The sequence below is a fragment of the Branchiostoma lanceolatum genome, chromosome 6 (assembly GCF_035083965.1).
Source record: "Branchiostoma lanceolatum isolate klBraLanc5 chromosome 6, klBraLanc5.hap2, whole genome shotgun sequence".
Taxonomy (NCBI): domain Eukaryota; kingdom Metazoa; phylum Chordata; class Leptocardii; order Amphioxiformes; family Branchiostomatidae; genus Branchiostoma; species Branchiostoma lanceolatum.
The window spans coordinates 968,030-990,933 of record NC_089727.1 but is presented as its reverse complement, the minus strand read 5'-3'; the positions used below and the strand labels follow the sequence as shown (position 1 = coordinate 990,933).

The window sequence follows — 22,904 nt, the reverse complement described above, 5'->3', positions numbered from 1 at the left end:
GTATGCGTGTGTATGTGTGAGTGTGTATGTGTGTGTGGTGTGTGTGTGTATGTGCGTGTGTGTGTGTGTGTCGTGAACATTCCTGCCACTGGTCCGTGTGCCCGTTGTACTTCCTCATCGCAACCAGCACACTGTTCGGTCTCTTTGCCACCACAAGGTAGCATAAAGTTCCATCAACTTAAATTAGCTGGTGGTAGCATATCCAATCCTCTCCCGGCACCTGCAATCCAGGTACTGAGGACATACCAGCACGTTCCCACACATTCCCCGCATGGTTGTACCGCAGTAGGGGCATCGGGTCGATCCCCGTTAACTGGTGAGCCAGCAGATAGATGTTGTTATCACTGGTGACTGTCATGGCTTTGACATGAGAGAGGGCGTCGGGTTCATAACTGCAGCTGATGTACTTCCCTTCCCGAGGGTTCATGAAGAGGACGTCATCTGTCCTGGAGAGGATGATAAAATACATCACAAACTGTCAATAACTTTGGACTGCAAATGCAAAAACCTTTAAACAACAATGTACACTGGTGAATCTAAAAAATCAAGTCTTGTAGCCTCGGGGAAAAATTCTTAGTAGAATAAGGCGCATCGAGTATAGCTATGTGACTGACATAGTGGGAGTGTGTAATGCAGTACCACAAAATGTGGAATAACATTGTGAAATGAGTGATTCTGAACCTAAGAGTCAAACAATGAAGAAGTAAGTAAGTAAGTATATACAGACTTTGTATTGATCAGCAGAACCATTTCCGTGGTCATCCCAAGCCTCGGCTTCAGGTTGGGGTCTTCTTTTTCTACCACGTTCCTGACGACTTCAGAACTCCCAGGATCCTCCCTAACCAGGGGGTGTTCCAAGATGGCTGCCGTGTCGTCTGAGGTCAGCAGGTTGAAGCGGATGTGAGGGAGGATGTTGGGTAGGTGGTGCAGTCTTTAGGGTACAGAGTTTTAGTGTCATTTATCTAAGTCTCTGCAGAAAATACTGGGATATTGAAACAGATGGCCAAAAACTGGCCAAAAGTAATGCACACGTGAAAAGTCATCAATAGTAGAATGTATACATAAAGTTACAGACTGATTAGACTAAAGAAAGACACCAACAAACATGAAAATGACACCCACCTGTCCTCCCTGCTGTGCTGCACCCATCTCACCACAGCCTCCCACACTGTTGTCTCCTCTTTAACATCCAGCTCATCGTGGCTGATGATCTCAGTCAGCTGATTCACACTCAGGCTGCAGAACTCCTCGCTGGAGGCAACCTGTGAAGGTGCAGAGTATATGTACATGTATGGTACTGTGGACATACATGTCACAAGCCAGTTTTTGCTTTCATTCTTATGGTTGTGACTAGGTGCAACAGTTGTCTTTTCAACATTACATTTGTGGTCTGCAGAATATATTATTCACAACATAGATTGTAGCTGTACTAACACAAACCTTGGCAAAATGTTGATGGATATACTGCATACAACGTTTCCGGACCGGGTGTACAGAGAAGGCATCAGCAAACTTGTACAGGTCCACACATGTACAGGTGGAGCGCTCCACGCTTTTGGCCATATAGCTGCTGCAGGTGTCTCTCACATAGTCCAGTTGGAGGAGGTCGGCTGCCTGGTACAGGGGCTGCACTTTGTCCAGGGACACATGGAGGGTTCCTGAGTAGATGTAACTCAGGATCTCCCCAAACATGCCTGCATCCAAACCCTGCAGAATACAACAGGCAATGTTCAAACTAAAAATAAAATAAGGCCACGGCAAGTAAAACTGAAACATTGTGGATGCCATTAGGACATACACTGATTTTCAGCTGATTAAAATCATTTCATGAATAGAAGACAAAATCAAGACAATGCCTCATAAAATTCCGCCAACCCTACCTGTAAAACAACCGTCTTCTGCCGACTTTCCGCCAGGTCACTTGTAAACATGGCCCTGAAGTAGGGGCTGGCCGCGGACAGAACAAGCCGATGGCAGGGAAACCGCCGGTCCTCGACTTCAAGGACGACATCCTGCAGTACCCCAGCTTCCTGTAAGTCACCCACAGTTCCAAGAAACCCGTGCAGATAGCTCTCGTCTTGGTAGGAACGAGGACGAAGTTCACTCACGTCTGGTTCTTGGTCCGCGGCAGCCATGTTGATGATGATCACTGAGCTGTACAGTACAGAAGCGCCTTCTGGCGACCAACAGCACGTCAGCAGAGCGCAAGCGTTTAACGTGACGGTCGTGTTCGCGTATTTAAATCTCGCATATAGGTTCATTCAGTTGTGTCCAAAGACATATCTTATTCAACGGCCGATTCTCTGATGCAACGTTGACCAAAGAGAACATGAGGGATTCGGTAGCTATGATAGGTTTGTAATAGTTGACAAGAGTTCGCGAAGCCTAGCCGAGAGTAGCCTCCGTTGCAGGCTCTGACGCGGCTTTTGTGGGGCTAAATAATACAAAAGCCGCGTAAGAGCCTGCAACGGAGGCTAAGCCGAGAGAGTGGGTACAGTTGATATGTTTCTGGAGACAGAAAGTAAACGCATCACCAGGACTTCTTGCACATCATTGAAAAATATTATCTTTATTCAAACAATGTCTGAACTACAGTCTGTACACAACACAGGTTCCCTGAGAGTCCCCTGAATTATAGGGTCGCAAACTATTAAACTTGTACACATAATAACATTGGTTAACAAGTACCAATGTTAGATAAGTAGTACCACCATTAACTACTAGTACTACTACTGTTAATTAACTAGTACCAGAGCTAACTACTACCAGGGGTTTTTCTAGAAAAATTGAATAAGAGTGAGCAGACACAGGCGAGGAAGCGAATTCTATTGTGTTTATGATCAATCGTTGAGTGAAGGCTGTATGCTAGATATTAAGCTAAAATCTGAATTTGACAAGGGGGCGCTGCGCTAAAACAAGAGGGCACAGCGCCCTTCTTTTCTGATTTAGATGAACCCCTGACTACTATTGCTGTTGGTTAACTAGTACTACAGTTAGTTAACTAGTAGTACCCATTAGTCAGATACTACTGCTGTCAGTTAACTAGGGCTAATATCAGTTAACTAGAACTTATGTTGATTAAATAGTACTAGTGTTAGCTAAGAAGTCCTACCATTAACTAGTGCTACTGTTAGTTAACTTGCACCAGAGCTAACTACTACTATTGCTGCTGGTTAACGGGCACTACTGTTAGTTAACTAGTTGCAACTGCTGTTAGTTAACTAGCACTAATATCAGTTAACTACTACTGCTTTTAGTTAACTAGAACTGTTGTTGGTTAACTAGTACTATTTTGTGTTAACGTTTTTCATGTACCAACATTGTAATTTGACACTTGAACACAAAATACTTTAGGTGAGTTGTTGGTGAAGTTGCCTTGTCCTATCGAAAGCTGGTGTACATCTGATACATTCTATCATACCTACAAGCTGGTGTACATCTGATATATTCTATCATACCTACAAGCATTCAGAACATGGCGTCTGTGAGACTGCTGAAAAATATACACAACTTACAACTAAAAGTAAACATACCCAGTCTAGAACTGAATCACAAGTAACAAATACAAATGTAACCTTAAAAAAATATTTGAGTCCCTGCAAATACAGAGGCATCTGGGCGGGCTGCCATCAAGCCACAATATCTAGCATGTCTAACCCTCGCAAGACTGCAAAAAAACATAAACAACTCAGATAGTGAGAGAGTGAGCGAATGAGTGAGTGGAACCATCTATTACCTATTTCCACAGAGTATGAATCTTCTATTACCAATTTCATTTCATGATGATGACATTTCAGTCCTGCCAGTTTCAGAAGGGTTTGCTGAGGCGCCACGCTCCCTTCTGGAGCAAGCGGACCTGAGTGAGTGAGTTTGTTTCAAGCCCCTTTAATGTATGGTAGGAATATACGTACCACAGGACAGAGGAAACCAGATGCTACATTATCAGGCAGGGGGGCCTTCAAGTCTGTCCAGGCATCAGCAGACCTGTCATACACAAAGACCAGATAGCCTCCTTGACGCTGCTCTCTGTCAAAACCTATAAAAGATATGTGCAGCTTGTTCTCCAAAACGAAAAGACTGGGAGCGATGTCCTGAAAAGGATCAACAAACATGTTTCCTGGGTTCGGCATGCCTTGCAGTTTCTGCCAGCTGTCTGACTCTGTGTCGTACACCATCAGCTGGGTGAAGTCAACATCTGTGCAGAAAATCTCTGTTCCCATGGCAACGGCTGTGCAGACTCCTTTAGTGATCATCGGGGGGGTCCGCTTGCACCAGCGGTCCTGGCTCGGGTCGTAGCGATGCACTTCCGTGCCTTCCAGCTGTGACAGGAAATAGAGGTGTGGACCGCAGGACAGTGCCACCATGGTGAAAAATCTTTTGTCAGGTTGCAGCTGTGAACACTCCTGCCACTGGTCTGTGTGGCGGTCATACTTTGTCATCCGTAACAAAGTACTCATGCTTCTTCCTTCCAAGGCAAGGTAGAATAAGACCTGATCAACTTCAACGAGGATCTGGTGATAGTGCATCGCACCAGCCGCCAGTTCCAGCATCATGGATGCTGAGGACATACCAGCAGGTCCCCACACGTTCTCTGCATGGTTGTACCGAAACAGGGACAGCTGTTCATCATCTTCATCATCCGACTCACGTGCCACGACGTAAATGCTGTTATCACTGGTAACTGTCACGGATGTAGCATGGCGAAAGATGTTAGGATCATAACTGCAGCTGATGTACTTTCCATCCCGAGGGTTCATGAAGAGGATCCCGTCATTCCTGGAGGGGATCAAATACATCACAAACTGTCAATAGAATGCGGCTACTAGAATATTCTTCAATCAGTGACATATTCAAACGCACCAAAAATGTACCTCCAAGTTTTCGATGTCTACTGTACATCTTGATCACGGAGTAACCTAGTCTTGCCAGAACACGAGACTAGTGTAGATCTTGGTACGTGTTTGTTACCTTTAAAGCATGTCACTGATTGAAGAATATTCTAGTATCTGTGATTATACCACGGGCTTTAGGCTACGGTATTTATGTTGGGTAACCGCCGCGGTACATGTTTTCGCTCAAATGCTCCCGAAGACAATTTCTCCCGTCGCTCACTCCGGAAATGCCCCCCCCCTCATTAGCGGGGATGGTTTCTCCCGTCGTCCTTTGCTAATTACCTCTTACTTTCAAAGAAACACTGGGTAGGAAATCGGTGTTCTCAAAGAGCGTTACCACTTGAGGTGATTTCACTGAACGTCGTGGTGTAGCGGACCTTTTCGGTGCATTGTCGGGTATTTTGGGACTCAACTGACAACTTGAAGAGTTACAGCATATTAGCAAAAGCTAGACTACACAGCAGTCTGTTTGGATGTGAAGAACAGTTGGGTTTTCACTGTTTTTGTCTGATTTTCGTAGACGGAAATATACGATAGTTCTCGTGAAACCAAGGAGGGCAAATACTTGTGTTGGAAATATGTACCGCGGCTGCCGGCTGCAGCGTTTGTTGCCGCAGTGCTTTGGTACTCGCCGTTAGGGAGATCATCTTCCACGTTGTATTCTTGTAACTCAGTCTAATGTTACAAAGTCCTCCTCAAAGTACCTGAAATCGAAGTCGCTCCACACGAAGTCCACACGAAGTCATTATCGCCGGGTCGCACCCAGAAAAACAAAACACTCGGCGTGGGATGTATGCATATCAGAGTAATTAACACCTTGACGCGACTCACCCGCTATAATCATAGTACAATGAATACTTGTCCTATCCCCTCTACTTCTATGTAAAACGAGGCTTGAAATTTTTCGAATCGACTCATGATTGTGGGGAGGGTGGGGAAAAATATGCGACAACATGAGCTTCAGACGAGATGAAACATCACAGGAATAAAACTTTGACGGGAACTGTGGTTCACAGGTCCAATTTTCCTCCCTCTGATTGGCTAGCCATTATGTCATCATGCTTTGCAGCAGCGGCGTGTTGCGGCAGGAGCGGTACTGCTGGTAACCCTGTTACCCGGAAATCGAGCAAATTCCGACAATATAAAATGCCGTATATTTTTTGTTGTTAACAACTTTTAGGCCCGCAATCTTCTCTAGATTGGTAGTAGATGTCTCGTCGATGATAAATCGTTTTAATGTTGTGAGCTGGATTACATAATTAAGCAGAAATTTGCGATATTCAAAACGTCCTTTCCCACCTATCTCGCCCCTACGGGGCTCGCCCAGACAGAGTTCGGCTTCGCCGAACATTGCCGAAAACCGCCGAACACTGTTCGGCTCCGCCGAACACCGAACCCTGTTCGGCTCTCCGAACCCCCCGCTCGTGCCTTCGGCACCGCTTCGGGTTTCGCTCGGAAGCTTGGCACGGGTGATCCCCGCGCCGAGTACTTCGTCACGATCGGAACTTCAGCAGCTATTCAACGACAAAACCTTTGCCTACCGCCTGTGATTATACGTGACTGATGAATCTCTTCAACGATGTCAATAAAATTAGACTGCACATTCAGACCTTTTCTTCCATCACAGCATGCACTGATATTATCCATCAAATCTTACCCTTCAGCCTCAGAGTCTAAGTGGGAACTAGAGTTAAGTATTTGTGCCACATATACTTCAGGTTTGCTATGTTAGTTTAGCGATTACTGGGTGTTTTTATAAATATGAATTGGTATTGAATTTTTCTTTTTATTTGAGTTGAATGTGTGATAGTTGTGTGCCGATTTGTTAAAAATAGAGAGAACGCTAGCGACCCCCAAAAAAGCATTATAGGCTGGCAGATCTACACTCAGGGGACAAGTCACTTACTCTGCCCAAATGGGTGTTCGGTTAGGTTGCTGTCTTTGTTGTTGTTACGCCTGAGTGTATAACTATGTCAGGCCCACCAAGGAGGTTATTTGTGTCAAGCTACACATGGTATGGTGGGGGCGGGGTGGCGTTGGGTGAAGAGAAGGAACCATAACAAATCATCCGCGTGCCACGGAGTCTGGCGGCCCCCACGCAAGCCAAATACAAAATGGCGATCTGTGTCGTCACAATTCAACATGGCGGCCAACACACAACCCGACGGATCCTACACAGGTTTCACTACGCAAACCTGTAATCAGGTGCATTAGGAGATGATGTTGTGGAATTGAGAACTTCAGGACCACAAAATGGGGAGAGAAAATCTGCAAGGATTGTTTACAACCAGAAAGACAAAAGAAGAAGTATATACAGACTCTTTATTGAACAGCACAGCCATTTCAGTGGTCATCCCCGGATTCCCAAGCCTCGGCTTCAGGTCAGAGTTCCCTTTCTGTACCACATTCCTGATGACTTCAGAACTCCCAGGATCCTCCCTGACCAGGGGGTGCTCCAAGATGGCTGCCGTGTCGTCTGAGGTCAGCAGGTTGAAGCGGATGTGAGGGAGGATACTGGGTAGGTGGTGCAGTCTATAGGGTACAGGGTAGGTGCAAAGTTTTGAGGTCATTCATTTACATCACTGCAGAAAATTCTGGGCTGTTGAAACAAGTAGCCGAACTGGTAATGCACATGTGAATGTCATTAATAGTACAATGTATCCATACAATTATGTCATACCTGGGCCTGATACGGGTGTTCTGGAACGTGTGATAACTATCCTGATCACATAGGGTTCGGGAGTTTTATCACACAGGCTTCCATGCAATATTTCGAATGCATTTCGAGCGCGCTGGTTGCACCGCCGTCGGAAATTCGAATACCAGATTCGGAGGTTAGAATCAATGTTGTTACAGTTTCTTGTTCGCGGACACAAAACTCCCTCAACTTCTGGCGCATTCCGCATTGAAATGCACATAAATAAAATACCCTACGGCCGTCGGGCGATCCAACCCGCAGTCGGGCTGGAACCTTGGGTGATACGGAATACCCCGTGTTGTATTCTATATTTACCGACTGATTAGACAAATGGAAAACACAAATAGAACACTGGCACCCACCTGTCCTCCCTGCTGTGCTGCACCCATCTCACCACAGCCTCCCACACTGTTGTCTCCTCTTTAACATCCAGCTCATCGTGGCTGATGATCTCAGTCAGCTGATTCACACTCAGGCTGCAGAACTCCTCGCTGGTGGCAACCTGTGGAGGTGGGAAATAGTTTGAAATGCATCACAATTCACATATGTGTGCTATGGTCAATTTGTGGTAGCTATTTGTCACAGAATTCCCACTTAGCCCTTTGTAATAGCCGCAGGCTAGTTGGGCAGCCCTGGCTGTGTGTCCTAAACAGCGAAACCAATAAATATTATAAATAAATAGTGGTAGCTAATGCGAAACATTTTCATCATGTTACAAAAAGCTTTCCACAGTTGCCAACATCATGGGACCTCCCGTCTACAGCTGAATGTTTTCAACAATTAAAAATATTTGGCTGGCGCAACCGACCACCAGCAAAGTGCGCCAACCTCGTTCCAACCCACTGCCAACCATGCTTGGGAAAAGGTTGGGAGACAGATCTGTCGGACGACTCGGACCATTACCAACTCGGCCCAGTCAACTTGGCCCAATATCTGAGACAGCATTTTCAGTACAAATGCTCCAAAAACCCAAAGTCAAAGGGTGGATTCACAGCTGCAAGAAAACGGATTAAAACACATAATACGAATGTTAAGAAATATTTGCTTTCATCCATGAAAATCAACCGAGTCTACAATCATGATGTAAAATCTGTATCTGTATCTGTATAGCCGGTATAACCGCCCTTCGGCGTAACACACCAGCTTCGCAGGCACGCGGCGCGGCAGCAGCTGGTTATATTACACTGAACGGCCTGTCACACCTAACTTTTGCACATCTGACTGCAATCGTTCTTTGAAGCTATTTAGTGAAGGTGTTCCTACAGCATCTGATGACAACGAGTTCCATTCTACTATGGTTCTCGGGAAATACAAATTTTTGAACACATCAATCCTTGGTTGATAAGTCTGGTACTTATATTATTTAATTAAAGGCATGACTAAAAGAAGACCAACCTTAGCAAAGTGCTTACAGATCCACTGAAGACAATGTTTCCGGGCCTTGTCCACAAAATGGTCATCAGCAAACTTGTATAGGTCCACCCAGGTGGAGTGCCCCACGTTCAAGGCCATGTAGCTGCTGCAGGTGTCTCTCACATAGTCCAGTTGGAGGAGGTCGGCTGCCTGGTACAGGGGCTGCAATTTGTCTAGGGACACATGGAGGGTTCCCGAGTAGATGTAACTCAGAAGCTCCTCAAACATGTCTGCATCCAAACCCTGCAGGACAATACAGTCATTACAACATACAATGTTCTAACGTCTACGTATACCCCATAGCAGGAAAATATAAAATTATGTTTGTTTGTGTGTCCGTTCAAACTTTATATATATTATATGGCCCTTAGAAGAAAAAAACAAATATATATATATATATATATATATATATATATATATATATTATATTATATACATATTAATCTACATTTTGCCTGTATATTGAATATAGCCTTATAATGTTTGAGCAGTAGTGAAGGGACTGTGAAGCCTACAAGTTTGACATCGAATACAGTTAACCTCCTTGCTTAGTAGTGGGGCATGGGGAGGGGGGCAAGACGAGGAGTCAAGAGTCGAGTCACAACGCAACTAAGTTTTGAATTACATTTGTTGATTTGCGCTTCCCCAAATGGTTCTATATGATGATATGTGGCCTCTCAGTACCAAATTCAAGTTCCCTGTGTTATCTAAACGTTCCGACAACCCTACCTGTAAAACAACCGTCTTCTGCCGACTTTCCGCCATGTCATTTGTAAACATGGCCCTGAAGTAGGGGCTGGCCGCGGACAGAACAAGCCGATGGCAGGGAAACCGCCGGTCCTCGACTTTAAGGACGACATCCTGCAGTACCCCAGCCTCCTGTAAGTCGCCCACAGTTCCAAGAAACCCGAACTCATAGCTTTCGTCTTGGTAGGAACGAGGACGAACTGCGCTGGCGTGGGGTTCTTGGTCCGCGGCAGCCATGTTGATGATGATCACGGAGCTGTACCTCACAAGGGGGTTCTTCTTTTTGGCAGTACAGAAGCGCCCTCTGGCGACCAACAGGATCTAATGTATTTTTGACAAATATTTAAACATTATACGCAACAAAAAGAGTTGTTACTCTGGAGAACTTTCTAGAGGAACTCTCCATTTTGTAGAACTAATGACCTGTTTGAATTGATAGCTGTCAAAGAATCCAGTTAACTAGCACCACTATCATATTACAAAGGTTGGCATTGGGTGTATCCATTTTGCATATTCATTGCTGTCATGGGCTTCAATAGAACCAGTGGAAAGATGAAACAAAGCTTTAAGTTCAAGGTCTAAGACTTTGCAACAAGTCCCTCAGAATTTAAATAGATGGCGTTCTTGATAGAAGTCTGCTTGCTCAAAAGGCTCTGGCATAATGTTACATGTTTCTTTTCCAACTTGTGGTTTCCGATAGAATTGATATTGAAATATAAAGTAAACACATTGCCGGCACTTCTTGCACATCAGTAGATGAGCTAATCTTTATTTGAATCATCACATAGAATCTCTGGACTATACAGTCTGTGTACAGCAGATTTTCCTGAGAAACCTCATTAATCACACCGTTACAAAAACTAGTACTAATGTTAGTTAACTCTTACTAATGTTAACTGGGAATAACGTTAGTTAACTAGCACTTATGTGCTCTGAGGACATCATCGTATTTGATGGACCAAGAACATGAGTTATGTCACACATACAAGTAAAAATGTAGAATTTTTCATAAAACATCAGAAGCTGGTGTACGCCTAATATTTTCTGTAATACCTACACAGTCACTACCATTCAATACATGACTTTTGTGAGATTGCAGAAATACACAATAACTTACAGCTTGTAACAACCTGTACAACTTGCAACAGACACGGGTTATAATTGAATCAGAAGTAGCAGCAATCTAAAATTCCAGCCATGCAGTATTGATCCAGTTCCAACAAATATACAGTATGTTTTCAAAGTTTTGCACACTACCTAACATACACAGATCTCTATAGGCACCTGGCAGTCTGCAATCAAGCAAACACATTTATGTCTAACCCTTGTGAGACGAGGAACAACAGATTAAATAGTGCATGAGGGAGTGAGTGACCAAGTGAGTGAGCTATTTCTCAAAACTTATTATGTTCACCTTCACAAAAGAAAAGAAGGAAAACATATTGTTTATGCTCTGTTTCTTCTTTTACTCCAAACAAATAAGGTCAACAACCTGAACCAGACGGCTGTCACCATGGTTACTGGTAAACACTGTGGTGTTCGATTCCACAATGTAGCAACCAGCATTACAGAGCTTGAGAGAGTGGCTGGTCACCATTTAAACCAATGTGTTTGAGAAAGATTAAACAGAGCAGTAATTTGTAAGGCTAGTCCATGTGAAGTAAACATTTTGTATTTGCTGGCAAATGCTACCTCTCTAGTTTCCTATTATGCTCTATGATGTTGATACTTCTGTGATGTGTTCTTGTGCCCCCTTCAGATGTGGTATGTATATGTGTGCCACAGGGACCATGGGACCCCGTCCTATATAACACCGAGGGGTGTGTGCTAAGGCGGTATATTCCTTATCAGGAAAGGGGGCCTTCAAGTCCCTCCAGGCATCAGCAGACCTGTCATACATATACAACAGACTGTCCCAAAGTTGCTCTTCTGTGTTCGTGTCATACTCAGTTACTTCTACATGGATATACAGCTGGTTCCCCAGTACGAAAAGCCTGGGAACACTACCAATGCCAACAGTAAGGTTTCTAGGGTTCGGCCAGCCTTGCAGTTTCTGCCAGTGCCAGCTGTCTGACATTAAGTCGAACACCATAGTCTTGGTGAATCGAACATCTGTGCAGAAAATCTCTGTTCCCATGGCAACAGCTGAGCAGATTTTAGCAGTGGTCATTGGTGAGCTCGAACTGTACCAGCGGTCCTGGCTCGGGTCGTAGCAATGCATTTCCGTGCCTGACAGGAAATAGAGGTGTGGACCGTAGGACGGTGTCACAGTCACGATGTGGAATAGAGTGTTGTGAAGCTGCAGCTGTGAACACTCCTGCCACTGGTCCGTGTGCTTGTTGTACTTTCTCATCCGTAGCAAGGAACTGATGTCTGCTCCAGTTTCCAAGGAAAGGTAGAATAAAACCTGATCAACTTCAACAAGCTGCTCATCGACACACATATCATCTCTTCTAAGCGGGTCTAACCTAGATACCGAGGACATACCAGCATGTTCCCACAGGTTCTCTGCATGGTTGTACTGAAACAGGCACAGCTGATTGTGATCCTCTGGCTCACGAGACAGGATGTAAATGTTGTTATCACTGGTGACGGTCGTGGATATGGCATTGGGAATGTTGTCAGGACCGAAGCTGCAGCTGATGTACTTCCCTTCCCGAGGGTTCATGAAGAGGAGTCGATCCCTTCTGGAGAAAACACATCAAAAACTGTCAATAAAACAGGACTGCAAGTTACAGCATGCATTGATGTCATCTTTCAAATCTACTAGTAATCTTTTCTCCTCTGAGAAATGTGATAATGGGTATGATTAAGGTCATCTACACATCTTTTGTAGATGACCTTAATCATACCCATTTGAGGGATACTGTGGAAATGTGTATTGCAGAACCACAAAATGTGGAATGACATTGTGTGAAGATTGTATTTGTCAAAGAAAGTGAAATGAAAATGAACAAGAGTCCGTAGGACACAATTCTCCGTGAAGTATTTATAGTATGTACAAGTATTGACCCACACAAATTGCATCTCTGCACAGTCCAAGTAGTGTTTTAGAGCAAGTAAAGAAAAAGTTTTTGTTTATCTTTTTCTTTCAATACAGGAGTGGTCAACCTGCTGAAAAGTATGTTTTTACAGCATGGCACAGATGAGATCTAGAAATTCCGGGAAAAGTCACAAAGTTAGATCTAGATGGCCCCTTTATCAACGAACCATTCAGCCTTACAACTAAGATGTATCAGAAATCACAAATATGCAGTAAATCCTCTTTCCACAATTTATTGCAGGCCGGTCTGATCTATAGCTATCAAGCTATTTGCAATAAAAAAGGCTAATTTATATTATCGTAACATTTCACGAAGCTCGAAGGTCAAAGGTCACCGGATCTAACCACCCGGAAGTGACACTGGCGCGCGCACTTTTCTGAGAGATATTTCTCAACAATCTTTCATCCCCTGCGTAAACTTTTTACATTGTCACAGCCTCCGTATTATAAACTACAAGTGTGGTAAGTTTGAAGGTCCAGAGATTTGCCATTTTCACACTGTGCGTAAAAGTGCATCGTCCGTCCCGTGCGCATATACTGTATGCGAGTTTCGAGTGGACACGGCATACTTAATACACAGACTGGAGGTCACTCTACACATGTTCGCAGCTAAAACTCACAATTCCCGTTGCCGCATTGGTATGTAACTTGGTATATCGTTAGCTAGGTTGCGTGTGGCGATGCACGTTGTCTATTTTTCAATGTAACAGTGACTATACGATCACAGCAAGTAAGAAAGATTTATACCCCGTATCTGCCTGAAGTATTCCAGTCATGCATGACGGATTATAACATGGTCCCTATGGCAGGGTAGTGGGACATAGCATTAATTATAGGGGTGCAATTACGATATTGGATTGACGTTTAAAGTAGTTATGGTGTAAAAAAGCTATTGTACATCACCACGCCGAACCAGGCAAACGGTATGCCAAGTTACACACCAATGCGACAACGGGATCGTGAGTTATAGCTGCGAACGCGCAAACAAATGCATTCCCAATACTCCCAGAAGGAGGTATTCCTCCTTCCCGGAGTAATAATTCATCTACATACTCTAAATTGTACAGCATAGCCATTTCTGAGGTCACCATCCCAAGCCTCCGCTTGATGTTGGAGTTCCCCTTCTGTACCACATTCCTGACGACCTCGGAACTCCCAGAATCCCCCCTGACCAGGGGGTGTTCCAAGATGGCTGCCGTGTCGTCTGAGGTCAGCAGGTTGAAGCGGATGTGAGGGAGGATGCTGGGTAGGTGGTGCGTCCTGTAGGGTACAGGAGAGGGGTGGGTTCAGATGATTTTCTGTATCACAGCTTCTGTATGAATTAGAATATTCCAGCTATAAGTTCCAACTTATGATAATCAATATGACAATAGGAAACACACACTAAGCCTTAGTTATGTCAGCTGAACAAATAGAACACTGACACCCACCTGTCCTCCCTGCTGTGCTGCACCCATCTCACCACAGCCTCCCACACTGTTGTCTCCTCTTTAACATCCAGCTCATCGTGGCTGATGATCTCAGTCAGCTGATTCACACTCAGGCTGCAGAACTCCTCGCTGGAGGCAACCTGTCAAAGTGCAGAGTACATGTACATGTATGGTACTGTGGACATACATGTCACAAGCCAGTTTTTGCTTTTATTCTTATGGTTGTAACAAGTAGGGACAAATAGCTGTATACTCAATGTACCATGTTCTGTATGCATTTTGTGGAGATTGAAAAAAACAGTTAAACATCTGATTCTGAAGACAAGGTAAAGTTGTCTTATTTAACATCCCATTTGTACATGTCATCTACAGAGGATGTAATTCACAATATAGATTGTAGCTTCCCTAACACAAACCTTGGCAAAATGTCTATGGATATACTGCATGCAACGTTTCCGGGCCATGTACACAGAAAAGGCATCAGCAAACTTGTACAGGTCCACACAGGTGGAGTGCTCCATATTCAAGTACATGTAGCTGCTGCAGGTGTCTCTCACATAGTCCAGTTGGAGGAGGTCGGCTGCCTGGTACAGGGGCTGCACTTTGTCCAGGGACACATGGAGGGTTCCCGAGTAGATGTAACTCAGGATCTCCCCAAACATGTCTGCATCCAAACACTGCAGGACAATATAACATACAATGTTCCAACATCTAGACTACCCCATAGCAAGAAAATACAGAATTATGTTTAAGGCTGTACAAACTTCAAATATATCTGGCCCTTTGAGAAAAAATATATATAACGTTATATCTAAACTGTTAATTACTAGTAATATAGAATATCGTAACTGTAGTAAGAATATATTAAGTTTGAGCAGAAGTGAAGCCCACAAGTTTGAGTGCCGATTTACAGATGTAACGGGTTCCGTACTGGATTTACCAGTAAATAGTGACTCTTCAGTAGTGAAAGCCGAGTCATCAAATTATTTCGAAACTGGGCGTCCTGTACTCACGTTCTATTAGTACTGGGACGATCCAGTACTAACAATAGAATTAAAGTAGTGGAAGCGCAGTTCTGGTTTGTTATGTCTGGACCGACTGGACAGTTTTGGATTTAGTTGTCTGTGCATTTTAATGCTTGTACGTACTGTTTTGTTCCTTGGTTATGGACATAGATTTTGGTAGGTCATATAAAGTACATTATTATTTCAGTGTACGTTTTCTCCTGATAAAGGCACAAGCCACGAGGATATGTTGTCGTCATTGGAATGTAACAGAATGTGATACTGTATCTTATTTTTTTTCCTTTGAACGTTTTCCAAACAATAGCTCTGAAGTAGGAAAAAAGCATCGAAGAGATGCAGCCCTGAAAATAACGTTAGACGCTCTTTAGAGTCTCAGCACTCGGTTTCCAGTCCTGACAGGAGGGTTCCCAGTACTGAAGCTGCCCAATACAGGAATTCCAGTACTAAGAAAGTCTCAGCACTGGAGCTCCTGTACTGACGACCACTTCCGTACTGGTTGTCCAGTGCTGACAAAGGAGGCAGTTACATTATACAGTTACATTTGTATATTTGCCACAAAGAAGCTAAGTTTTAAATTACAATATTTGTGCTTCCCCCAATGGTTCTATACGATACGTGATCTCTCCGTATCAAATTAAAGTTCCCTGTGTTATTTTATTTAAGCTCTAAACGTTTCGCCAACCCTACCTGTAAAACAACCGTCTTCTGCCGACTTTCCGCCATGTCACTTGTAAACATGGCCCTGAAGTAGGGGCTGGCCGCGGACAGAACAAGCCGATGGCAGGGAAACTGCCGGTCCTCCACTTCAAGCACGACATCCTGCAGTATCCCAGCCTTCTGTAAGTCGCCCACAGTTCCAAGAAACCCGCTCAGATAGCTCTCGTCTTGGTAGGAACGAGGACGAACAGCCCTGGTGTGGGGTTCTTGGTCTGCGGCAGCCATGTTGATGATGATTACGGAGCTGTACCTCCCATTGGGGTTCTTCTGACAGGCAATGCAAAAGCGCCCTCTAGCGGCAAACAATGCGGTATGTAACGGCCCGGTTAATGTCCGCTGTTGTTTGGGCACGTAGATGGAATATGAGCAACAAGCAAGGCGCAGAAAAAATCAAACCAGGATTGATATTTGTTCAAGAATCCAGTCAACTATTACTATGTTACGATCATAATGGTTGGAATTGGGTGCATTTTGCATATCCTTCTTCAGAGCCTTTCAACTGAAAGTGAAATCAGTACCCTTTTTTTGCTGTCGTGGGCATTAGTATAACCAGGAAACAAACAATTATGACAAAGCTTCAAGTTCAAGTTTTAAGACCTGGTAACATGTCCATGAGAAATAACATTTCCCAAATTGTGCCGGGCTTTACCATAGGTTAGTGTTATTAGCAACTTACCTCAGCCAGCCGCCCGTAGTTTTTACACTAAGTTACCCGCAATTCGTCACGGAATTCAACGTTATATCTCGTTCGAAATTGCTCCTGAGAATAATTGACTTGTTCCGAGAGAGAATTATGTGCGTCCGGATTTGATTGCGCCGAGTCTGTATCTAAATGAGATCTGAGCAGCGGGTAATGCCGACAGTTATGACGACGCGAAATCATCAGGACTTCATTAAAGCCGGCAGAGGAAGCGGAGCTAGTTCTGCTGCACGGGGAGAGTTGTGGAGCAATGGGTTTCAGGAGCGGAGACCCATTTATTTGTCTGGCACCGGCAGTGTAGTTATAAGGCAATACTGATTTGACTATTTGTATGGCACCCTCTGGGCTTATGATGCGAGCGCGCAAGTCAGCAGAAAAGTAGGGAAAATAGTTGCCTTCATGATGAAATCAAGTGGACAGGAAGGTTGAACAAATGATTCAACACACATAACACAGTAGAGTCTTTATTTTTGTTCTTTTCCAGCTTCTTTTCTTGATTTTGGAAGACTTCACTCATTAGTATCACATTTGTTCGTTTCGCATCTACTTCATTTACAGTATAGTATAGCCTCGAGACCAGACCTTTCGCGCGATGCGATGATAGCCCCTTTTGGGCGGGGAAGACCTAGTAGTAGGGATAGAGTTGGCACCCGGGAGCGCTTGGCAGCCGAACTCTGACTTCTATCGCGCGAGAGGTAGTTAGTGGGCCGTGTGCTATCTGTGGCGGCGGCGCGAGTTGCTTCCCCGGCCGAAGGATTAGCGCCAGGAGCGCGGTGGTCTGGCACCCAGGCTAAGTATAGTATGGTCGTTATATCTTTTTGTATTTGAAACGGATGAAAAGTGATGCGCGCGGATTTTATCCATATATTCAAGTCAGTGTAGCCAAACCGATTGAAAGCAAACTGCTCGGCTTTGTTACCTGAAAGTGCCAAAATCACAAAATACCTCTTCAATGTCTCTTCTCCGTAACAATCTCAACTTCAAAGGCACATAATACACTCACAATGGTCACGATTATTAGTTGGGTCTCAGCTACATGAATGGGAAAACAAGATTCAGGTTCATAATCCCAAATTGTTCGCTCTTGCGTAAATCGAAACCAAACCTGTGTTCTATCTGAGGTCACCAGCGGTCATCTGCAGGTATCCTTGGCAACCCGCACCTGTGTTCTATCTGAGGTCACCAGCGGTCATCTGCAGGTATCCTTGGCAACCCGCACCTTTGTTCTGAGTTTACCAGCCACCCCCCCCCCCAGGTTTCATTGGCAAACTTTCTACTTTCCTACTAATATACTCGAGCACTGCAGACACGAAGTTTAAAGATTTACAGTTAACGTTGCTATTTTCCTACTCGAGCACTCCCGACACACAGAAGCACAGCCAGACACGAAGTTCGTCCGATTTCTGTTTATTCTCTACGATTGCAGCGTGGTACAACACTTCTGCCGTGTGGGCCGCGGTCTCCGGCTGGGAACCACCGAGAGATTCGATTTTCACTGCTAGCTGATGACACTACATGCATTTGCATTTACCCACCACAGGGGACCACTGGAGAGACGGAGTACAGTACTGTAGTGTGATGCCGCCACGCGTCAACGTTGTTACAATGGGGATAACAAATAATATTGTCTTTTCCTGTCCTATTCTTCACACATTTGCAACATGGTTTTCTATCTGTTTTGCACCACATCGGGTAGGTTTATTTCTGAAAGTTCACACTACCAAAACCCTTCTATCACACTAGAAAAACATTCAGTAAACTGAACCTCAAGGGATTCCGAATCAGAATTTCACTTTTTGAACCTTCACACCTGATATTTCAATATCTTTTCTATAGCGCAACTTGAATTTGAAACAACGATGTCCAAATACATGTAAATGTCTGCCTACATGCAGGTACACTTGGTTTTCACACTTCTGGTCACAGTAACGTATTGCTAAGGTATTGCCTGAAAAAATACCCCTTAAAGAATGGTGAATATTAAATAATGGCATCATATGCATCAGACATTTTGTGTTCATTATCAATTAGCCTAGAGTCCAGTCATGTTAGGTTTAGTCCGTTTCCAACAGTTCCGGTGTAGCGACTACTGGAAGCTGACTAAAGCTAGCAAGACTGGGCTCCAGGCTAACAACAATGTTTCTCCCTCCATGATTTTATGTCTGCATTTTCAAAATGCAATTAAAAGTACAGCTTGTTCAACTACTCTCTTGTTACTGACTTCAAAATTGAGTCTCCGGTTTCCCCATCAAACAACGCTGACATGTAGCAGATTTTTTTTAAACATCAAAGTTTGATTTTTCTACTGTAGGACTTTGATGTACATGATTCTGACAACTACATAGTTCATACCACTGCAGCCTACTCTAACCATTCTGCGCTCTACGCTAAAAACTCAAAACAACCATCCTTATTCTCCAGCCAAACTTAAGGTTCATAATGCGGTAGTTTTGATACCGTTCATTTGCGTACATCCACTGGTGTTAACACCAGGACACCGCGAAAAAATAAACGCTTGAAAATAAAAGGTCTCTTACAAGTACTAAACTACATCTAGAAAGGCTGGACAGGAGTATTCGGAAATGTTTGCTACTTTTACATTGCAAAATTCTTCCTTCTAATCTACATCTCATTTTCATAATTTTTGTATTCACAAATATACCTCTATATAGGATACATCAGGCCAGCTCAAAGGAAATTCCCACCATTTGTTTTTATCCATTCACCCCCGTAAAAAGTACAGTTTGGCTGGCGAAATTCTACATCTCGAACAAAGCAAGGATTTCACAAGTCCAGCTTCCATAATTGTCCACCAGTGAATTCTCAGTACAAGAAATAAGAAAGCCAAGCTATCAAAATTAACTAGGTTATAAGTTAGTGAGATAAATAAGAGTAAAATAGATGTTATATATTATCCCTAAAATACACTAGATATGGCTTACTCCCTCGTATGTCTTACCCTCTTCCACAATTGCACCAAAACAAACCCTATATAAAATACCATGTAACAAACTAAAACTAGTCTTGCATACATTGAATATAACAAAAATATTTCTCAGGAGCAGTAGAACTCTACCACCTTTGGTATTCAGACTTAAAAAAAGAAAGGTTCGAATAAAAAAGTTGTCTAGTCAGCAGGTTAGCTCCTGGTTATCTATCTATCTACGACATCGCTTCTCATTGGTCAAAGGAAAGGTAGTGATTTCACTACTTCAGTGTAACACTGTGGATTCGCTACTAGCGGGAAAGTTGTAACACTTGTAACAATTACAACATTCTGTACAATTTCAATGCGTCCTCTTATTGTTGCATCTTGGCATTGTGACATCATCCGTGTGGCCAATTGGAGCCTGTCATGTCTTGGAACACATCTTGGCATTGTGATATCAATGTTCTGGCCAATCAGAGCCTCTCTTGTTTCAGCCTATCAAAACATGTCTTGGCATTGCGATATCATTGTTGTGGCTAATCGGAGCCTATCTTTTTTTTCAGCCAATGAAAACACATAAATGTTGTGGCCAATCAGAGCATCCCATGTTTCGGCCAATGAAAACAGTCCAAATCCTAGCCAATCCCGGCTCTCCAGAGAGTGCTACAAATTGCTGATATTACAGTTGACAGGCCACAGCACAGACTGTCTAGGCTTCACAGCTGTTACAAGAGAGCTGTAGGCGGGTCCTCGAATTTCCCGGGACAAAGTCCACTTTGTGCTGGCGAACACTGACGTTGTGCGGAACTGCTGCTACATTTACCGAAGACTAGGCTTGAATCTCGGGACTCTACATGGTCGTTATCATCATCAAGGCCACAGAGCCTGACAATTCATTCATTCATTGAATTTTATGTACAATTTGGGTGTCAATTGATTGCGACACCTTTTCATTTAGATAGACAATATAACACTGCAGACAGACCTCTATGTCACCCCCGATGGGCGGAAAACCTCCCTCACTGATTCATTTCTTCACTCCATTCACAAATTGCCCAAGAGGCCGCCCTAATTGCGTAGATACAGGCACCGCTTTATGATATGTTGACAAGACAGAATTCACAATGTTCAGTTGGGCCACTCCGATCTAATTCGTTGGTTCTCGGACTTAGAAAAAAACAATCATGCCGAACTGGAGGATCAACATGAAAACAGAGTCTGAGGGAAAGTCTGTACCTTGGCACACACAGTTTCAGGGAGTGGATATAGTCAGCCCCAACCGTTCCTCCCAGCCCTCTGTTTTCCAGTTGTCCTCTTTTCTAAATCCTTACTTAACATGTTGGAGAACCAATGAAATAAATTGGAGCGGCCTCAGTTACATTTGCATTAACCAGAGCTCTTCAGCGATCAGCAAACTCCTGCTGTCTCCATGACAACATGAAAGAAGTGCTTTTTGTTTTTCCACATTAAGGTTTAAGTGCTACAGGTAGAGTTTATAAAACAACTGAGGAAAACTTAACCTTAAATGCTAAGAGAAGGCATTAGGATGAAACCTCAGATTCCTCTCTAACTAGTCTAAGCTTATCAAAAATCTTACATTAAAAGACTTACTCCTGGCAAAGCCTGACCAACAAATTGTTAAGTAGGTTAATAAAAAGGTTAATAAAATGCATTAAAATGAAACTTATGCTATGGCGAGAACTCAGTTCTGAAACCTCCACCTAAACGTAAAGCGTCTCCTGAAGCAGACTTTGGTGTGAGTTGAACTTGAACTGTTCGTCTGGTGTATAGTGGTGACTTTGGAGTGTCTACAGCTGGGAAGCCCGAGGCTCCCACATTCAACATTGCATGGATAAATTCACTATGTACACTGCACGCCCTACATTCTTGTAGGCCGCGCCATGGGAGGTGCACGCGGTCTATTCCGCGGAGGGTTGCGTCTGTCGGTCTTCGGGAGGCGGGGGTGGTCTCGTCTTGCTGTTCCTGCGAAGGCCGAGCATGTTCTGGAATCCCGACTTGACAGACGTCCACCTCTGCACACAGGGAGACAGGAGGGAGAACAACTCAGTTATTGGAGTTTATTGGGGGTTGTCTGTGACAGCTACTCTACCGAAACATATAATATAGATAACATAGAAATACAGTCAATATACCTTTACAGTACAGTTTCACACGTCCTACGCTTAGCTTGTCTTTCTTGTCATATGTGCTTCAAAATATATGTTTCATCAACATGAAGCTACCACCCGTTATTTGCCATGGCTTGTATATAAATAACCTGAATAATATGAAGAAAAACCAGTAGGAGTTTGTCATGAAGATTGTATGTTAACATTTCTATACAAAGAGTTCTATAGAACAGGGGTGAGAGTTCTTACTCCAACCAAACAACCAACAGGAAAGTAAATAAAATCTAGGCAGATGAGGTAGTGATAAACTTTCTGAGGCAAAAAATTCCAATGAATACAGGAAACACAGGAGCTGACGAAAGCACAGACAATATTGTCCAGGTATACAAACACATCACACAGTGTTACAGTACAGTAAAGTACATAGTCATTGAATTCACTTTGAACACAAACAAGAACACAGAAACACACAACGCAGCAAGGAGAACATTACAGATGTACAGCCCTAGCAGACGATTTCACTCCATGCTTTAGGGTCACAAAATAGAATTCAACAGTTCTGGGATTGTTTTTTCAGACTATTTACAAGTTTTGCAAATGTTTCTGCATCAATCTAAAGAGTAAATTGAAGATTTTGATATTGACAAGAGATTATTGAAGTATACTTGGGGACGTAGGTCTGTTTGTAAAACCGTTATAATTTTGCGAATTTTCTGTGGATTCAAATTGCAGGTCATGGGGTCAATGGAAGATGCTACTAATCCACAGGGGAGTATTGTTTTTGGTCTGTGTTTTCATAGTTATGTATTAAATTTTCCATTTGCTACTTTCTGTTACTTCTGTTAGGCTTAGTACACACGTTTGTTTCTGCAGGCATAATGCAAGAAGCCACTTACCGTGCTACTTTGTTCGCTATGGCGAGCAGTAAGCAAAGTATGAGCAAATCACATGTCAGACGTCACACAAAGCAACATGGGCCGCTGGCAAGGATAGATCTAGCCTTACAAACCGTCAAACACATGGGCCCGCAACATGGGCCGCTGGCAAGGATAGATCTAGCCTTACAAACCGTCAAACACCCGGGCCTGCAACTTGTGGACGCCCTTTTATCTTTTAACTTAAGGTAGAATCTCAATGTGGTAACATTTTGGCAAAGCCTCAGTAATTGTTTTAGATTTAGA

The 22,904-nt window shown here is 43.6% G+C and overlaps 4 protein-coding genes across 5 annotated transcripts in view; all 4 read right to left on the bottom strand.

Moving 5' to 3' along the window:
- Positions 1 to 666: 666 nt before the first annotated feature.
- Positions 667 to 2,267, bottom strand: LOC136436087 (kelch-like protein 18). The gene is made up of 4 exons (XM_066429797.1): positions 1,881 to 2,267; positions 1,441 to 1,707; positions 1,123 to 1,262; positions 667 to 931 (listed from the first exon to the last, which is right to left on the bottom strand). Exons 1-4 carry the CDS (start codon positions 2,259 to 2,261, stop codon positions 682 to 684), a joined length of 1,038 nt encoding a protein of 345 aa, XP_066285894.1. The 5' UTR covers positions 2,262 to 2,267; the 3' UTR covers positions 667 to 681.
- Positions 2,268 to 2,550: 283 nt separating this feature from the next.
- On the bottom strand, positions 2,551 to 10,002 carry LOC136436086 (kelch-like protein 12). Of its 2 annotated transcripts, XR_010756002.1 has the most exons (6): positions 9,733 to 10,002; positions 8,986 to 9,246; positions 7,953 to 8,092; positions 7,212 to 7,424; positions 3,459 to 4,776; positions 2,551 to 3,421 (listed from the first exon to the last, which is right to left on the bottom strand). XR_010756002.1 is itself a non-coding variant. In XM_066429796.1 (5 exons), exons 1-5 carry the CDS (start codon positions 9,985 to 9,987, stop codon positions 3,876 to 3,878), a joined length of 1,770 nt encoding a protein of 589 aa, XP_066285893.1. In that variant the 5' UTR covers positions 9,988 to 10,002; the 3' UTR covers positions 2,551 to 3,875. The 2 variants fall into 2 exon arrangements, 1 of the variants encoding a protein (XP_066285893.1); XM_066429796.1 differs by having other exon boundaries at positions 2,551 to 4,776.
- Positions 10,003 to 10,479: 477 nt separating this feature from the next.
- Positions 10,480 to 16,226, bottom strand: LOC136436083 (kelch repeat and BTB domain-containing protein 8-like). Its single transcript, XM_066429795.1, has 5 exons — positions 15,936 to 16,226; positions 14,640 to 14,900; positions 14,224 to 14,363; positions 13,847 to 14,053; positions 10,480 to 12,437 (listed from the first exon to the last, which is right to left on the bottom strand). The coding sequence occupies exons 1-5, from the start codon at positions 16,188 to 16,190 to the stop codon at positions 11,465 to 11,467; spliced, it is 1,836 nt and encodes a 611-aa protein (XP_066285892.1). The 5' UTR covers positions 16,191 to 16,226; the 3' UTR covers positions 10,480 to 11,464.
- Positions 16,227 to 18,056: 1,830 nt separating this feature from the next.
- The window catches only part of LOC136436081 (amyloid beta precursor protein binding family B member 2-like), a 131,379-nt gene continuing 126,531 nt past the window's right edge, over positions 18,057 to 22,904 (bottom strand). Inside the window, exon 19 of the mRNA XM_066429792.1 lies at positions 18,057 to 21,627. Within this exon, the coding sequence (XP_066285889.1) occupies positions 21,514 to 21,627 (114 nt within the window). The 3' untranslated portion in view covers positions 18,057 to 21,513. The remainder of the gene's footprint in view (positions 21,628 to 22,904) is intronic.

What these genes read in the sequence shown, in the direction of transcription:
- LOC136436087 (XM_066429797.1), bottom strand. Translation starts at nt 2,261, where the DNA reads ATGAACCTATATGCGAGATTTAAATACGCGAACACGACCGTCACGTTA. An exon ending in AGAAGACGGTTGTTTTACAG is followed by an intron (nt 1,708 to 1,880) that starts GTAGGGTTGGCG and finishes TGTATTCTGCAG; the next exon opens with GGTTTGGATGCAGGCATGTT. An exon ending in TCCATCAACATTTTGCCAAG is followed by an intron (nt 1,263 to 1,440) that starts GTTTGTGTTAGT and finishes GCACCTTCACAG; the next exon opens with GTTGCCTCCAGCGAGGAGTT.
- LOC136436086 (XM_066429796.1), bottom strand. Translation starts at nt 9,987, where the DNA reads ATGGCTGCCGCGGACCAAGAACCCCACGCCAGCGCAGTTCGTCCTCGT. An exon ending in AGAAGACGGTTGTTTTACAG is followed by an intron (nt 9,247 to 9,732) that starts GTAGGGTTGTCG and finishes ATTGTCCTGCAG; the next exon opens with GGTTTGGATGCAGACATGTT. An exon ending in CAGCACAGCAGGGAGGACAG is followed by an intron (nt 7,425 to 7,952) that starts GTGGGTGCCAGT and finishes TGTACCCTATAG; the next exon opens with ACTGCACCACCTACCCAGTA.
- LOC136436083 (XM_066429795.1), bottom strand. Translation starts at nt 16,190, where the DNA reads ATGGCTGCCGCAGACCAAGAACCCCACACCAGGGCTGTTCGTCCTCGT. An exon ending in TCCATAGACATTTTGCCAAG is followed by an intron (nt 14,364 to 14,639) that starts GTTTGTGTTAGG and finishes GCACTTTGACAG; the next exon opens with GTTGCCTCCAGCGAGGAGTT. An exon ending in CAGCACAGCAGGGAGGACAG is followed by an intron (nt 14,054 to 14,223) that starts GTGGGTGTCAGT and finishes TGTACCCTACAG; the next exon opens with GACGCACCACCTACCCAGCA.